General features: G+C 39.3%; 1 protein-coding gene across 2 annotated transcripts in view; it reads right to left on the reverse strand.

Moving 5' to 3' along the window:
* MACC1 (MACC1, MET transcriptional regulator) overlaps positions 1–18,417 on the reverse strand; it is a 34,079-nt gene extending 15,662 nt beyond the window's left edge. For both annotated transcript variants that reach the window (XM_015281864.4, XM_418705.8), the window contains exon 1: positions 18,265–18,417. In XM_015281864.4, the coding sequence (XP_015137350.2) occupies positions 18,265–18,267 (3 nt within the window). In that variant the 5' untranslated portion in view covers positions 18,268–18,417. The remainder of the gene's footprint in view (positions 1–18,264) is intronic.
* Positions 18,418–19,079: the final 662 nt, after the last annotated feature.

The raw sequence follows: 19,079 nt of genomic DNA on the forward strand, positions 1-19,079 counted from the left end.
ACGGTTGAAGAGCAGATTTATGGAGTTTGTCCAAGAGTATTGCAGTCCTGAGTGAGTCTCACTGTCTAATTTGCAGCAAAAGCACCAGATGTGACAGCTACGGTACAGTGCAGCACCCCAGCATTTGGGGAAAACAAACAAATCACAAAATTAAATGTCTTGCAAGTAGAATTGAGCCAATTATACAATAATTTCCATTATGATGTCTTGTATAAAAACTTCATAAAAATAATAATAAACATCTCAATTCCAATTTTCAGTTAAACTTGACCAGAAACACTGAAGGAGAAGATGTAGGTCTGTTCATTCCTCTGTCAAGTAATATAAAATATTTCCATCCCTATGCCATTGTAAATGACAGCAGCCAATAAAACCATCTAAGACATACGGAATTTTAAAAATAAACAAATAAAAAGGGAGGAAGGGAAGGGGAAAACCACAGATTTTTTGTGGTCCATCCACGGGATACAACAACAGTCAGTTTTGTTCAGGAGTCTGAAGTACTGCAGCCTGCCACTTCTTCAACAGAAACTGCAGCCAACTCAGGTCTTGTTTTTATTGTGATTAAAAAGAGGAAAAAAAATGCCTTGGGGCAGGTTTTGCTGTGGTTATATTTAAAAAAAAAAAAAAAAAAAAAAAAAAAAGGAATCTTCAGTTCCAGTTCCAGTAGGTGAATTACGGGAAAAAAAGAAGTATACTTTATACTAGAAAATTACTGAATGAGAAACTGGAAGCTGGATGACTGTTTCCACTGCGCACGGTACAATGGCTGAAGATGTGACTTTTTTTCCACTGCAAATGTAACTCGGTACCTTTTATTCTTACGACAATGGCTACCTTCAGCAAATGGCAATCTGATCAGATGCTGATTTGCACTCAGTCAGGATGGAAGGCTGATGTCAGGCTAAGGCTGACAGCTAGCCAGTGGCTTTGCTGTCTTGGGACTGCAAGCACTTTGAGGTTTCCGCTACCAGAAATCTCAGCCTTCAGATTTAGAAAGGCTGATTTCAGATAACAGTGGAAGCTTGCCTCCAAGACTAATAGTTTGTAGCTTCTGCTATTAATGCCATACCAAAACCAAATCTAAAATGCCTCTTTCACCCTGACACTGTAATTCCAGCAGCTGATATCCCATATCTGTATAAAATTATCACCATCTGCCGTAAGGAGCAGTATCTTCGATAATGCATCTGCTTTTCTATGAAGTGAATGTTTGTCATTGCTGCTACATCTTGAAATGATGAAAAACTGAAAATATTGTAGAAGTATGTCAGATTTTTATCTCAGATTTCCATTTCAGGGATTTGGGGTGTTTAATCACCAGGCTCGACTATGGAGACATTACGTTGGTATCCATAGTCTAAACTCCCAGTAAGTTTACAGAAAGTCTACTTCTTACAGCATCAGTGTATGCATTACCAGCACTGAACCCTGACTGATGATTTATTGACGTATTAATCTAAGAACAGTTCTTTGAATAGTTAGTAAAAAGAACATTTCAGTAGCTCTTTGAATGGGCAGGCAGTAAGTTAAGATGAGGATAGAGCAAGAGAGGGCAAGTAGCTGCAGAAAGACTAAAATAAGAAGCCTTGGGGGAAGGGAGAGAGAAAGAAAAACAAATCTCTTGCACAGCGGGTGTATATTGTCACAGATATGAGAACAAGATTGCATATTGAAATCTTATACACACTACAAACTTCTGCAGAAAGAATAAGCCCGTTCCTAAAAGGTTCCTCTGGGAACTCGTTAAAACCTTCACCACTAGCCTGGCACAAAGACAGTAGAGACAGATACTGAAAAGGAAAACCAAACTCAAAAATGAGGCCTCTCTCTCATGATGAGGGAGCCCCTGTGATTTAGGCGTGACGTCAGGCCAGCCAGAAAGAGGAGGAGGGAGGGGGACAACACAGATGTTTGTTTGCAAACAGTGACCACATTTGGTCAGGATGCCACAGGATGTGGGAAATACTGAGGACAAGCTGTACACATACCATGGGGTACTGTGTACTGTGCTTCCTGAGCATAGTGACATGATCTGACAGGCAGGGCTGGGTCCCATTTCTTCTGTGTTCCAGGCTTAGTGCTGGGAGTGCTTAAACCCCCAGTGATTCTTTATCAGACTCTTGAAATAAGAAAGCCCCATGCTTCCCCTTCTCTGTGTGCAAATTCTGTGATAAAATAGCGTCCTGACTGCAACTTTGGATAGGGCAGCCCTATTAATTAGAAAGTTACCTCAGTAAATTCAGATGAACGATCACTTGCATGAGAGATCAGTGCACATAGGATAAAAAAAAACATGCTGAATAGGAGCAAAGAGAAAAGTTATGAAAAACCTTTGCTGCAGAAAGAGAGAATTATGTATGGAAAGAAACAGAAGCTATGCTTTTCATTTGCTGTAGCTGCTGAGTAAGAAAGATGTAACCTGACAAGTACTTAATGGTGCAGAGAATTATTTGACTGATAGTATGTCAGCTCACAGCGTGAAGTGAGCAGGAAATGAAGATGTAAAGAAGTTGGAAAGAGATCATCTACAGAAGTGACCAGAGAGCAAACCTGACTGTAGAGAGACATGACACTTTTCCCTATGAGAGAAAGAAATAGTTAGCTAGGTGCAGGCTGCTGTTACAACCTGCAGGGCCCTGCTCAGCCCATAGGGGCAGGGAAAGCTGGGCCACAGTGCTCCTGGCATGCACACTGCAGTGTCACAGGGAAAGCAAAACACATTAGAGGGAGAGGAAAGTCTCAGGTAGAAAGCTGAAATTTTCAGAGAAGCCAGGAGACAGATTTGCTGCGAATAGCATTTTTTGCTGCATGCGATGCCTCTGGAAATGTCTTCCAGGTCTTTTAAAATTCAAGTGCAATTTTTTTCCTCTAGAGTTGCTACCAAAGAAAACATGTCCTGCTGTGCTTAAAATAGTGGTGAGGAAAAAAATAAAGAAAGCCCAAAAGCAAACACTTCCCCACAGCCTCTGCCCTCAAAAACAAGACAGAACGCATTCCTTTGTGTTTTTAAAGTATCAGCATCCCAGAGTGAGACACCAGCAATATGCCTTTCATTCAACCTTAGCCCTGTTTGGCCTGCTTCAAGAAGAGTCTGTGTTAGCAGCAGAGTTCTACTGTGGCAGTGTCACCCCACAGATTCCTTGCACATATAGTGATATTCAGGCATTATTCACAATGATTCATGGCCTTTGCATACAGAGGATGAAGTTTTGTCATTTGCAAAGACAGAACAAGCAACACAAGCAGGTGATGGAGATGTGCTACATTCCTCAGGCTCACTCAGCTGTCATGAGTGACGATGACTTGCTAGTTACAGGGGCTGGGTTATTAGACTTACAAGTATAATTCCGAAAATAGTGCAAGGCCTTTTTGTCAGAATGTTAAATAGAGTATTTCTGACCAAACCAAGTCTACAGAATCACTTAAATTCTATCAAATGAAGACAAGAAAAGGATTTCTAAAGAGAAAGCAAAAGAAATGAGAGAGATGGTTTCAGAAGGTACTACACATCATCATGAAATCTAAAACACCTCCTGTTTTATACAGATTAACATGTCTGCAACTGAATATCAGTTACATCAACGGGTCATATTACAACTGGGTCCCTTGGTACTCATGGTCTGCAGACAGGTCATTGGACATGAGCCTACCAATCTCTTGACCACGAGGCTGAACTATGGTACTGTAGCTAATGGTAGTACAGGACAATGAGCAAAGTTTTCAGTTGACGCGATACAGTCTTGAGCTTACTGTCTTAGCCTAGGATATGTGAGACAGTTAAAGAATTGCATCTGCATTTCATTTTGTACTGAGAAAGCAGTGGCATTTAATGTTCAAACTAAAGATCTCAATCATATATTACCTACCTCACCAGTACTTAGCAGCAGCAATGTTAGTGCCTTAGTATGATCCTATTACCTGTCACTTTGCCTATAATGATAAGAAAATGTTTTCAATTGACATATCTACTAACTTATACTGTTTTTAAATAATTGACTTGTTTGGTACCTAATTCTGAAAACTTATCATATTATGATAATGTGATTTGCAGACGCATTCACGCTCCTGCCTGAACCCAGGTTTTAAGGTTTCTGCAGACCCAACAACTCTGTGTGGTGATGCTTGTAACTGACATGATCCCTACTCATAATACTTCATTTGAACTAGCTTTAAAGGGTGGAGCTAGTAGTCTTAGTGCAACAAAGAGCGGGACCTGAAGTGGGTCATCCTCTCAGTAGATTTCCACAACTTCACTAGGGGCTTTTTATAGCCTCCACTTAGCTCTGCACTACCCAAAACTTGCTGCTTTGTAGCTAGTTAGGAGAATACTATGCAAGCAAAAAGTGCCTACACTCCCTTTACAAAGCAAACACCCTTCCTTTCATTCCACACATCTAGACTACTAAATTGCTTGTTGTAAGCATAAGGGCAATGGCCTTTACTTTTCATTATAAACCTTGCATTTGGGAACATTGCTTTCCAGAAACCTCAAGAATGCTTAGATAAATCCTGATCTTGTATTTTATGTTTCAGCTACCACTCTGAAATAAGTTTCTCTTTGGCATCAGAAAAAAGAAAATATAGATATAGAAATTGCTTTCCACCTGTATTACCAAATAAATTTTTAAAGAACTGAAAATGGAAAGTAAGGATGTCCTTAACAACTTTGTACCATTAAATTGTAATATTACTTCTTTATTCTGAACAGAGAACTTCCCAAGTTTATTTCCTTATTTTTTTCTAAAAACTCATTTACTTCTTCTCAAAAGCCTCTAAAAACAATAATAGTGGTTTTTTTTTTTTAAAAAAAAAAAACAACAAACAAGCAGAACAGATTCTCATGTGCCACATTTAAATAAACATACTGTGGAAGCACAGTTTCTTCACTACTGGAGGTCCACTCCTGGAGGTCCACTCCTGGCTACTTCACAGGGCTTACAAATTACTACTGACAGTAATCTCAAGAGTTACTCCTTCAAAGGTGATGTTGGACGCCCTCTGTAAGGAGCATCTTTTATTTAGCAATTTAGCAATCTGATTATAAATTTCCATTGCTAAGTGATGCAATGTTTTTGTGTATTTCAGTGCCACCATAATATAAGCTATATTGCACAGCAAAGGTAGGGCTTCTATGTAAAGTGTTCTGCATGTAAACCAGAGCCCTACTGCCCATCCTGTTCTTTTATTTTTTCCTAGGATGAAACCGTCAATATTTTTAATAACCTAGAAGGATGAGAGCAACTGGGAATCTCAGAACTTTTGCTAGCTATTTATGCTCTTGTGAGCTATAGCCTTTATGTGATGATCAGTTTGTAAATACAGAATACCTCCAAAATACTCAATGTGTTGAGTATTTTTCCCTTGCTTTCATCTTTTTCTGCTAATTAGACTTTGTCTCCCACACAAGCTGCGTGCAGAAGTTACAGTGGGTCTTTAAGTGAGCAGCTTACCTGCTGGTGGAGGGGCTATGAGGCCTTAGGCACCCACACACTGCCTCTGCTTAGACAGCACTCTCAGCTTTCCTGCACAGTGTTTGTTATGCTTTTCCCAGGAATAAGGCTTGTGCCTTTGCCTATTTCTGCCAAAAGGCAATCTGCAGAAGGACAGATATAAGCTGTGGTCTCTTTGAGGGGCAGGAAGTGGGGGGGGGGGGGGAAGCAGCAATAACATTTACAGTAGTGAATGATTTACAATCTCATGGCTGACAGAATAATAAAGGAGACTTTAAAAAAAAAAAAAACCTAGAAGACTGTGTCTTGGAGTCACAAAGTCATAACAAAAATAAAAATAAAAGTAATAAAATAAAAATAAAAATTAGGCTTCCTCTGTTCCAAACATTGGATTTTGGCAACATCTAAATGTTTAATGTTCCTTCATTTACATATGGATGTTCCTTTATTTATATATGGAAAACAGCACATTTACTATCTACCCAAAACACAAGGATAACAATTTCCAGAAAATCCAACCCAGAAAAGTTAGTGAACTTGTTCTTCAGCAGGAACCAGCATTCATGCATTTCATCAAGTTATATTTCCCAAAAGTAATTAATTGAAGGGCTGAGCACAGGCAGGGGAAAATCCCTCTTGACATTTAACATTTAAATGTCTCATCTAGGCCAGTGGTGTGATAAGTGAAACCCTTCAAAAGCTGTGCTCTCTTCAAGGCACTAAGTCAGAGCACCAAGGAATCCACCTGCAGACAAAGGTGTTTTATTCACTCACAGTGCTTCTAAGCTCTTAACTTTATAATTAGAGTCAACATTAATGAGTGATGTTAAGCACTCATTAATCATCTGGACAGGTTGCAAAGATGTAGGATTTTTTTCCTATACCAAACTAAAATAGATACAGTAATGCAATGTGACTGACACTGTGCCTGGACCCAGTCTTGAACTTCCAGCTGTGAAACTGATGTACCTCCCTGCTTACTGAACCTACATTTTCTACAGCCATACACTGAAGATATCTAATCAAAACATTCAACATGAACCCCAGAGTAAATTCAGCTTGATACCCATGTCTATATGAGGCACTTTTAATCTCCTGATGCTCTTGTTTCAGGAAAATGAGGTGAATGCCTGAAGAAAGACCCCAGCCTAGGTTGTCATGTGAATCAAGTTTAGAGAGTTTCTAACCATAGCATAATCATTCTCCAGCACGCTCAAAAATTACATTTTGTTTTACTTCTGACTATGTAACTGACATACAAACATGTGACAGAACAAATGGCATATCTTACAAATTATGAATTGGTTTTATTTTGTTTGTTTTTTTTGTTTTTTAAGAAAAAGCAGATACCTATTTTTCATGTATTGATCTGTTTTGACTGAAGAGCTTGTTTAATAGTCCTTGGCATTTTAGCAAAATAAGGAAGAGAGCATCCAATGGAGTCTTAATCACTGTGACTCTTTCCAAGGTATACTGCAGAAAGCCCGTGTTTTCTTTGTTGCTTTTTATGGCAACGATAGACCACAAAACTTGCTCAGAACTTTTTCTCTGGCAGTGAGATGTCATTTCATTTAAAACATTTGTGCCAGCATTGCTAGTAACAGGACACCCATTATGTTGGGTGACACCCATTATGTATCAGCTGACAATATTTTGAAGTTATTTTTGATATTGTTTGCTGAAACTGTAATTTTGAAGGGAAGAAGGGAGGAGGATTTGTAAAAACAGATTTTGTTCTCTATAAGCCAAACCCAATACTTCTCACGCAGACACTCCCTTTACATAGCGATTACAAATGTTCTTGACAGGAAAAAAAAAATCTTACTTCTATTAAAAGGGATTTATGTTTAAATGGGCAGTTTCTCTACCTATGAAGGACATTTTAATCTCCAAATTGTACTCTTAAATATGTATCAGTAGATTGTTAAAAATGACATAGTTTTACTGAAATAATATGATTAATGTGAAATAATAGAGCCAGATAGATCCCGAAGTGGCGATGATCCAGCAAAAAAAATTGAGTCAGAGGAAGATAAATTGCCATATAATATGAGATCCCATTTAATAATCCATCTCTGATAGCAGCAAACTAGGTATTTCAGAATTAAGAAGTGCTACATATAAAGACAGAGGAAGGTCTGCTTTTAACATTGCTGGTAGTTGTATACACGCACATGATGCTGAAGACTGCATGTATGTTACTCTAAGGAAACATTCAAGTTCGAGATTTGACTCAACAAGTTCTCAAAAAATTCCATGCCCTTATGTGTCTAAATTTAGTTCTCAAATCTTGCTGCTTTACATTTCATTGACTGAACTATCTGTTCCTATATATAGAGAAGAGGGCACCTGTACTTCCCTTACTTACTACTCAATAGGACAGCATACCCAATGGTCATCCATTTTTATGCAACGATGTCAAAGTCAACCTTCAAAGGGAGAAATAAGTGAATGTAAGCACCGTGTGAGCTAGTTGTTCCAGCTCTCCTCTTCCTCCAGTCCCTATGTTCTTTAGTTCTTCATTTTCTTCATTGCACTGCCATGTCCAACTGGCTTTCCAGCAGCAGTTCTCCCTCTTGAAATTACATCCCTTAGCATGGATGTAATACCTCAGTGGAAAGCTAGGTTTCTCATTCAGGAAAACCACGTTATTCTAGTGCTACAGGTAGTGTTCCCCATTGAAAGCAAGTCAAGTGTGTATATTCCTTTTTCTGTCTCCGTGGAGTGCTCAGAGGCAGAAATCATACCTGAAGTCCTCAACGACATCCAGCTGACCTCTTGAATGTACAGATGAATTACTCATATGACAAATAAAAGAAGGCCATATTTTAGCCCAGATGTTCCTATGTTGACTTCAATCCCTTTCCTTCTGCTCACCTCCAAAAGCAACAGCGCAGCTCCAGCTTTCACTTCCTAGGCTGTTACAGGCTCCCTACCTCCACCTCCACTTGTTCTAGCTCTTCCTTATATATAAGCCAACATCATTGAGTTCTGAGGGCAGAATTTGATGAAGCAGATGAAAGCTGTAGTGGCTCAGGAGTAGAGGAGTAGATTGAGCAGGTACTATATACAGGAGGCTGCCTGCCCATTCATGAAACTTTCTATTCATGAAACAGCTCTATTTTTCCATGCCATTTGCTATGAATAAAACACTAAAATTTTCTTTCTTCTTTTTGGTTAATATGGCAGTGCTGAGAAGAAAAAGACAACAAAGCTGTTGCTACTTTCTTACTTCCTAACGATACATAGGTGCATTTGCTATGGCAGTGAGTGTTAGAGATGCAGAGGGAATATGCACAGGACAAAGTGAGGGGCCAGCAGGTCAAGCACTAGAATAAGTGAGATTCTCCACTCAAGTCACAATTCAAACTGGGGGGAAGGGCAGAAAAATCTACCCCTAAATTACCCTATGTTTCATTCTTTCATAAACAAAAAATTAGTCAGTTTACTTGAGTAAGTTTTCCTTTATATATAAAAGTTTGGCTGATCCCCCAAAGAAAAATACTGGCTGAAGTTACGCAGTTAGAAATTCATCAGTAAATACCAAGCATATAAAATTCCCTAGCTGTGGGTCCCCGATAATCCTGCAGAAAATCTTCAGAAAATTGATTCATAAATTTTGTGGATTATAATCTACCAATTCAAATGTGTGCCCAGATTTCTATTTCGTTTACTATTTTTCATCTCAGCAGAAGTTACTGCGTTTCTAACAGAAGTGGAGGGCTGCAGATCAATAACTCTTGGATCTGATCACAGTAGTTCAGTACATTGTCTCCTAATTCTTTCCCTCAAAAAACAAACAGCCACAACAAAAACAAAAACGACCAGCTCTAGCCAGTAGTCTCATCCCTCTGTCCTGTCCCTGTTCAAGATTTTTTACATAAAGTTTATTCATTTTCTGTAATAATACAGCAGCTACTACAAGACTGAGCCAGTGTCCAGCTTTGTGAAAATCTAGGTTCCAACCCTTTGTTTTGGCTCACCCTTTTTAGAAACTGAACATACCTTCCATTTCATATAAACTAAGCAAGTTCAGTATTTTGTAATACTGTCTCAGAAGGCTGCAGTTCTTTGACCTCATTGGCTTCCTACACAGAAAAATTCTGTGCCTCATTTGCCATCTAAAACCGCCTCTGTAGCCATATGATGCTCCATTCACTAAAAAGAATAATCACCTGGCATATGAAGTAAAACAGCTATGTAGGCTATTGCCAGCCTACTGTTATCAAGGAAAAGTTACAGAAAATTGATCTGAGATCACTCGGATATTTAAACACTGGACAAAGATGAATTAATTGCATATATATTATTTTAAAAGGCAATTTTCATACACTATCTCGAGTTGAGGTTCGTCTGACACTATTCTTGCAGAAGGGTGGATATCTCTGCCTGCTGGAGGAAAATGACAACAGTGCCCCATTCATTAACTACAGCAGACTGGAAAGAACAGAACAACCATCTAAAATATCCCTTAACAGCCTCGGGTGCAAAGACCTTACAAGTACCAGCACAGGCCATGTCATTTGGGATTACTGTCTACATGAAGCTGGAGTTCCTCTAGTTGCCCATTTTCAGTCTAATCATTGATAGCAGTATAAAGTTTGCTTTGAACTGAAACCAGGTACAAGGTTACAAGTAGTATAAGCTGAAATCCAGACCACGGTTATAATAGCTTTCTAGAGTTTTGACGTTCTTAGTTAGGAACCTGAAGGTATCTGCCATGTGCTAACTGAGGATTCAGCCTATGCAGCAACACCTTCCAAACACCATCCCTGAAGAACTTTTCTTTGTTTCATCTTTGTAAGTTTGCTGTCCTTGTTCCACATGAACTGAAATGTGGGAGGAAGCTTTCACATCTTTACCATTAGGCCATTGCCTTTGATGTTAAAGCATTTCACTCCTTGGCAGGAAGTCTGGAGTTTTGCATCTTTAACCAGCTCCTACTACTTCAGATAATAAGGGTTCAGAAATATGTTATGAGAAATACTGCAGATTCCTGTCAATGAAATTAAACTTTTTTTTTAAATGACATTTGGTATTTTATACATTTTCTATAGTGATTAACATACAGAGCATATGTACAGTGTGGCTGAAAGACATTAGACCAAGAAACTCACTCCTGCCACTACACATGTATCCTTGCCATTACTGTCAGGGGTTCCTTGTTTGAAGTATACAAGTGTCAAAACATGCAGATATCATATTAGCATTTAACTTGTAAACATCAAACATGCACCTTGATGTGTAATAGCAAGTTACTTTGCTTAAGAGGTTTTATTCCTTGGCTGCAGAGAGACTGGAGATTCCTGTTACTTCTCTTTGCTACAGACATGTGCAAACCTGTTTGTGTCATTTATTATATGAGATTTTCAGTCTCCTCTTACGGTAAGGAGACTCTTTCATGTCATTGATGACAACAAGCAGATATTTACAGAATGTAAGATTCTCCAACCAAGAGCTATCTACTACAGAGAGCAGGAAGAGTGTGAGATATGGAAGTCAAAATGCAAAGGATATGTTCTGCTTCCAAAGTTTTATCTAAACTCTAATTTGGCAAGTATTCTTGGAGATGCATTGTCCAAATGTTGTTTAGGCATGAACTTGGTTTAGAATACAGTGTTTTTCTTTTAGCTATTGTTCAGCTATCCACTTCCATAAGAAAAAAAAGAAAAAAAGAAAAAAAAAACAGTCAGTAAAACATCAGTAAGTACATGTAAAGATATTTGTCTAATTTAGTAAAAGTTACCATCCTCGGAATTGCAATAGATTGTGCTGAGCTTCACACCATGACTATGTTTATCAAGGCAGTCTGAATGTAACTGAATAGTTTGTTTTGCTCTGCAAGCTAGGTCAGATTATTTCATTTTATTTAGGTGATATCATTAAATTCATCTCACACTACTGATTTTAGCACGTTTTTACAATGCTGAGTCAGTGTCTGTCATCTTCATAAGGTATGCTGAATCACTAACGTGCACAGATAATTCTGTCTTAACGTTCTTTAGAGATTAGCATTAAAAAAAAAAAAAAAAGGGCTTAAAGCATAATCCATAGAGAACGTTTTGCCTGCAGAAGAAGAGTGAGCTTTCACTCCACTTTCTCCATATTAAGAGAGAAGTGATTTGCCACCCAAGAAAGGGCGTAGGCTGCTCAAGACACAGACCTACCCATCCCAGCTATTCCAAGAGGAATGGGGCTTGAGACACATGGACTTTAGGACCATGGGCACAGAAGCTCAAAAGCTGGCAGCTTGTCTATCTGTTGGATTCTTTCAGAGTCGCTAGATTTGATTTATTCACAGATTTCAAAGCCAAAAGAAACAAAGCAATTGCCTTTAGTCTTCCTGTGCAGAACCAAGGGCACAGACGTTCACCTTCCTATTATTCTGCCAAGCTAAATACATTTCTATTGAATTGGAACAGTTTGAGAGACATCTGATCTCAAGACCCAAAGCTGATGTTTATATTATGGTGGGACACAAATGAGGGTTATGGTTTAGTTTTTCATTTATATCCTGGCAGACCTAGCTGGAACAGCAACCTTCTCCTAAGCTTTGTACAAATACACAGTAAGACCATCCTACTCACAAGGAGCTGACTGTTTAATGCACAAGACAAGGAAGGGCAGAGACAGAAGACAGTAGGAGGGAGGAGTAGAGAAAACTGGTTTACAGACCAAAAACTAAAACATGAAGAGATTAATAGGCACATTACCATGTCTTCCACTCCTACCATAAGAGCTGCATAAACAAGTGCTAAACCCCTTAAAAATCTGGCTCCAAACAACCTGTCCCAGACCACACAGGAAACCATTGACAGAACACAGGATGTTTGAGTGCCTTGGGAAGAAAGCTACCACTAGAAACAGGCCTTTGACAGTCACTGCATAAATATCACAAGAGCTCTTCTCTGTCTCAGAATGCTCACACTCTGAAAAGGCAATTAACTCAAGAATAAGGCAAGTGTTAGAAACATCTCCTGAGAGCCTTGTAGCACGGGTACATCCGGCCTTGCTTTTCAGCTATCAGAAGAAATCAAGAGCAGCAGTTATGCTCAACAGGTGATAGAAAATCACCAATATAGAGATTATACACATTCACCACTGTTTTTCTGGTTCTTTCATTTGTCTTGTGGAACAATTGATTTTATTACTTCATAAAACAAACAAAAAAAAAAACCCAAACAAACAAACAAAAAATAGTGGTGCTGAATGCAACTTCTGTTAAGTGAAGCCTTCAAGAAAATTGTCTGATTATGATTTACAACTAGATTTATGAACCCTTTGGATGTTTCTGAGCACCTCAGAACAGCACTTATCCCACCGGGCTACCATGCTAGCTAGCTTCTCCTACAGTCCTCATAGCTACGTGGAGTTTAACAGTGGGGTTTTTTAGCTCACTGAATTAATGTAACCCACAAATTGGCCCTATGTACTAGCTAGCTGCAGGACTGGGAAACTTCACCTCATGCCACATTATAGTAGTTTGTCCAATGCAAGGAAAGCGAGGTGCAAGGTTTTGCTTAGCAGTCCTCTTCCCACCCCATGAGAGAGATACTGCGTACACTTCAGCCAGAAGCTCCTTCTGGTGAGAACTGCTAGATGTCTCCTTGGATGTATTTGTTGCATTGCTCACTTCACTTTTATAATATATACTATAAAACTTACTGGAAGCGACTTAAACAGACCAAATTTCAAACGGGAAGTCAAAAAACTTCACGTACCCACACACTGAGCAGAAGAGCAAACAGCCATTACTCAGGTTCAAAGAACTGTAATTTCACACAGAACAACAGGTGACAAATTAAGCTACAGGAATTAGGGCAGCATTATGAGTAAATGGAGAATTTTTGTCTCTCTGCTACGTTGAACCCCTCATCTTTACAGAGACCCTTAAATTAGGACAAGCGGATCAGAGCAAGAGAGCTCAAAAAGGTGATCACCACACTATAGGCTTTTCTCCAGGGCTCAGAGTTAGTGCTGCATGAGATCACCTATGAATAAAGCTAACCACCTAAAAGTCTTGCCAGTGGCCCCACCCCTCCCCTCGGTTATTTCAGGTTAAGTCATTTCCTTTTAATTATGCCGCTTAGTGCATGTAGAAATACAGTTTCTTCTTCTTGTAAATACATACCCAAATTCTGTTCCCAATTAGATCATAGGACTGAAATTGGGCTGCAGGATCTGCCAGCGGTGGATCACAAGTTTTGAGCCTACTGGTGAAAGTTTTGATCTTGATAGACCCAGGCTAAGGTTGGAACTCAAGCAACTCATTAAGTCACCACACAAATGTTTTCTTACACAGCTTACTGCAGCCAACAGGCAAGGAGCTGTTTGCTTTGGTGTGACAGCAAGAGGACTGGCACAATGGACAAGCAATGCCGTTAGCAGGTAGGACTGGTAAGTAAAAGCACAAACAGAATTAATACCATTATTTTTTTAACTAGAAGTCTGTGGAAATTGAAGTAAAAGTCCATTACATAGGTCACTCCACAAGTAATGTCTCCTATTTCCCTGGAAACTACAACAACTGCAAAGAGCTCAATAACACTAATTGATAGAGCGAATTCTCAGTTACAAAACACTACTCTTCAGTATTGTCACCCCCCATTAGCTGTGCATTTTTGTCCATGATGAACAAAAGTCTGCATGTCGCGCTCCTTAAGAATCTATGCCAGTGGAGGTGACCCACTGTTACTGTCATTACTGCTGAAATGCACCACCCCACCAGCTCACTGTGCACACATTCACTGTTTGGTCTCTGCGAAGTTTCAGCAAATGTCAGTGAATGTCAGTGGGAGCTATTTTTTCTGCATAGAGGAATTTAATTCCACTCCTTTGCTTCATCCGCACTTCCGTATCAGATGTCATTCTGTCAGACTGCCCCTCTGCTGGCATCTGTCTCATGGTAACAAAATGTAAAGGAATATTGGTAGGAAGGGTCAACCTGTACTGCCACACCACCATCTGCCTTTGACACCATGGGCCAACATGATAAAATAGCAGGCATTACTTTTGGATACTTTAGAATCATCTTAAATATTTGTGAGCTCCCATTTGGAGCAAGTGAGAATTATATGCTTCCATGGAGAGAGAGATGGACATCAGAGTATTCAGAGCAAGCTTGGGACAGAACTAAGGTCAAATCTGCCAAGTTTTTAAGGCTTTAAACAAGAGACATGATCACATGGCAATTGTGCTTAAGGCTAAGGCTGCTCTTGGGCATGCCACTTGGCTGCAGGGCTGGCTGTTCCAGAAACCAGCAGTCTTACTGTTACTTATCTGGTCTCACAGTGAGCTGTCCCAGGCACCAATGAGTCAGTGTTTATCTGTGCCGCTCTGTGGGATGTAATAGTAAGGTGAGAGAAGTGGGACTACCACATTCAGCAGCAGGTAGCCATTAGAGCTTAAACGTAAAGCAAGACCTTGTTCAAAGTAAAATAGCAGCTTCCTGTGTCTCAGGTATGTTGTAAAGAGGAATACAAAGATCATTTTGAGCTCAGATTCTTCAGTGGAAACAGACTTCCTCTAAGAACTTGAAAAGATCATTTTCCCATTGCTAAAGCTAAAGAAAATTGCTGATACAACTGTTTACATTTTGGATTCCTATAACTGTCATCCAGAGTCTTTTGTAAATACAAATCCTAAGAGTAGAAGATCTAGAAGTGCCTGCTTTAGGCTGCCAAAATGCTCACTGGGTTTCAGAACAGAGTCACCCATACAGTAAGAGGAAGGCAGCATCCTCAGGTACATAACAAAGATTTCATCCACAGCTGGCTTCCTCCTGAGCAGGCTGGCTCAAACAGAGAAGCTCAACTGTGCAAGTAAGGGACTCCTATCATTGCAGTATATGCCCCTATAAAATTCCTTAAAAGGGATGCCTGGACACATCCAAACCTAAAAACCTTTCCCATCTACCACAAAGAGTACAAAATATTACTCCTTGCAAGCTCTAAGAAAGCTTCACTTTCCTGAAATTTTTGGTGGTTCAAAGCCCTGCATTAACCTTGCTTCCACTCCTTGGTATGCATGCACTCCTATGGCTATGTACATTGAAGTACACAATAGACACTTACTAAAGTAGACGCTTACTTTACTGAAGTAAAGTTCTGTTGGATGGGAAGGAAAGGTCAGTGAAAAGTAAGTTGAAAGTGTTTGCTCATAAAACAAAATTCTTTGGTTACTCATGCTTCAAGAGACTACAAAGAACTACCAGAAATTTTAATAAATTGAACAGCATAAGGTTAAGTTTGCTGCATATAAGAACATCAAGTGGCATTTTTGGAGGAATACTTTTTAAATGTTCCTATGCATTGAGTTCTAAACTAGTTGCAATTTCTTAGGAAGTTTACTTATGATCCTGAACAAGTTTTCCTGAAGATGGAAATCAAATAAGATGCCAAGAAATCAAATAAGATACAGGACTGTACTAAGAAGCAGATTAAAATATGGAAAAATATTACAGAGCCAATACATATATATGTTTCATATTAATATATTACCTCAGCTTTACTCTGGAGTTCAGTTTCTGAAAAAAACTGTCTGTTGAAAATACAGAGTTGAAGAAGATGAACTGAAAAGAGTTCAAGAAAGGGAGTGACATGAATGAAGAATGCTTCCTAGAAGAAGTTAAAAAGATGTAAGGTTAAATTAGTCTAAACATCTTGTAATAGCAGCAGAGTATGGGAATATCAGGACAGGGACACTGTTGTAACAGCTCCTTTCTGTTTTTCCAACCACATTCAATTTCCCATCAATGGAGCTGGGAGGTAACTTAGGATCCCATGTATTTTGTATTTTGTAGTAGAAGGGATGGAAGAGTCTGTAGTTTCAGATAGAGTAATGCTTTCTACGTTTTTTCTTCAAGTACACAGCATAGAGTTTGTGGTGCAGAAGTCTGGCATACCACAGCTGCCACTGACAAATAGCCCAGATATTTATACGGGAGATCCTTTAGTAACCATCAGATTCCATTGACTGATCGACTCTTAGGATTCAGTCTTTTGGTTTTTACATGGACATGATCTACATTCTTTCACTTTGTGCATTTGGAGTTTCATCCACCTATTTTGCATTCATATTTTAAAGCTGAACTTCCCCAAACAGGACTTGTGCCAAAGTTTACAGTAGCATGAACATGGATAGTTTCTAAAGTTTATCTGCTGTGGAAAAGAGAAAACAAGAGCATCTGACGTGAGAGAGAGTGAATTTCAAAAGTTTGGCTTCCTTGTGATACCTTCATAGAAATCTCTCAGAGAGAGTCCACCAAACAGCCATAAGCTGAAAGTCCCTGTGACAGAGTTAATAGAAAACTGAGTAACAGAAACATGCAATTGAACACCATTAAGCATTCTCATAATAAGAGGAGAGGAGAAAATAGAGAGAGAGAGAGGAAGAATAACATTTTAAACCAAACATTTAAATACTCAATAAGCCTTCTACTGCAATATATAATTAGCTTGTTGAACACATTCCCAGAGGATATCGTTGTGCTAAACAGTTTAGTGGATACAACTGAAGGTATTCCTCATTTTTAACGTACTCAGTGTAAATACTATTTTACAGCTTCCAGGAAGACAGTAATCAGCTTCTATTTGTGCCATAAATCTCCTTGTGTGTCACCCATCCAAAACAGACACCATCAAACTAGTTTCAATGTGTAAGTTCTTCACTAGAGAATTTCATGCCAACCTCTGTCAAACATGGTTTTGGGCTACAAAGAGTGTTGTTTCCAATGTGATAATTTGTGCCTCCCAAGATCTGCACACTAAAAAGGATCCCTTCCCTCCCTCACTTACTCAGGAGGATACCTACTTTCAGTTCATAGTAAATATACCCCCAAATGATTCTCAGGCTCTCTAAGATTTTGAACAGTCTCCTTTAAAAGGAAATTTTTATCAAAGCAAAGGTGTTACTAGCTGAGCAGTAATAACAAGTGGGAAGAGAACAAGAACTGTTTCTTCCTTGTCTTACATTTAAATGTGCGGTGGTTTTGTTTGTTTGTTTGTGGGGTTGGGGTTTTATTTCTTTTAAACAGACTAGCCAGCTCTACTTGTCATATTTTTATCCATAGAATGAGTTTGTTCAAGGTCTGCCTGCATTTCCCTGCAGTCAGCCTAGAGATACAACCTTTCAAGAATTCTTTTAATACAGAACAAATACGTTAAATGTCAGAAGCATACGTGCTCTTTAAGCTCTGTTTTTCTGATTTCTAATAGCTTTCTTGTTAACAATGAAGATGCTGATGTGGTCTTCAGCACACTCTTTTGCATGTTCCAGACCTCTCTCTGACAAAGCACTGGGGGCCGGAGCAACTGCTGCATGCATCAACAGGAATGTTTCTGTTCATACAGATGAAAAGAGAAACAGAAACAGAAAGAAAGAAAAACAGAGCCCAACAACAAGGAAGTAAATCAATAAATAAAAGCACATGCCCACCCAACCAGCAGTGGCTTTTTGCACAAAAGAAGAAAGACATGGAAAGTCAGCTTAATGTTGACTAATTTAAAGTTTTAGGGGGCTCACTATTATTTTTCCTCTCAGGAGTGTCAATCACCAGCACTGAGCAAGCACATCTCAAACTACCTTAGTGTCCAGTATCATGCAATCCAAAATATACAAAAGTTCTGCACCTTCTCCAGAGGTACCCGGCACTAGCTATAGCCAGAAACAGGGTAGCAGACTGCAGCATTACTATTAAGTAAACAATTAAAGCAATATCTCAGACCCTCTGAAATATTTTAAATACAAACATACAAACAAGAACAATTGACATAAAAAAAAAAAAAAAAAAGAAAAAAAGAAAACAACTCACCATTCTGGAAACTAAGAGCCTTCTCTTAGATCCAAATTATGCCATGGCTCAGGACATCAGCCCTGTTGAAAGAGTACCTATTTTTTGCTCAGGCTTTGAAAAATTCCAGCGTGCTGAGGGCTGGGTTAGCTGCTAGGAGCACACCTGGTGTGTGCCTGTCTGTGAGAGGTGCTGAACAATGCCTGCTGGAATTTGCAGTCTAGCAAGTACCTAGCACCACTTGTGCAAGAAGTCAGAAGAGAGTGAAGGAACTACATTACCCACAACCGCCTTCAGCTGGTTTATGATTACACCTGAAACCAGAAGAGGTGGTGTGGGAGTTTCGCCCTGGGGAGGAGAGATATGCTCACGTGGAAAAGAAGAAGAGAATGCGTTCTTCTTATGCACCGCCAGAAGCTGGTTAAGGTTTTCTGCTTTCACATGCCACATTACAGATCTGTTGAATGTGCTAGGAGGGGGACAAAGGACGGGCTCCTGATAAAGTTCAGGGTTAGAAATAATTAGATTTACAGGCAATGAATACAGCGACCAAAATTGCATGAACCTGTAGGACCGGTTTGGGGATCTCTGTGCATACAAGGTAATCAGACAACTGAGTATGAGGAAGCAAATGAACAAGGGGCGGCAATGGCTTGAGAAGACATCTACAGAGGAGCCAAAGCAGAGACATTGCAAGCAGAAAGATTTCCTTTTGGCCCTGTGACCTTTAGGAAATCATGTTTTCCCAAGCATGATATCGCAGTTGCTGCGATACTTATTTCAGCATTCTTTAGGATATAGAGACAAAGATCATAGTCACAGAGGGAGATGAAAAA

This window comes from Gallus gallus, chromosome 2, assembly GCF_016699485.2.
Source record: "Gallus gallus isolate bGalGal1 chromosome 2, bGalGal1.mat.broiler.GRCg7b, whole genome shotgun sequence".
NCBI lineage: Eukaryota > Metazoa > Chordata > Aves > Galliformes > Phasianidae > Gallus > Gallus gallus.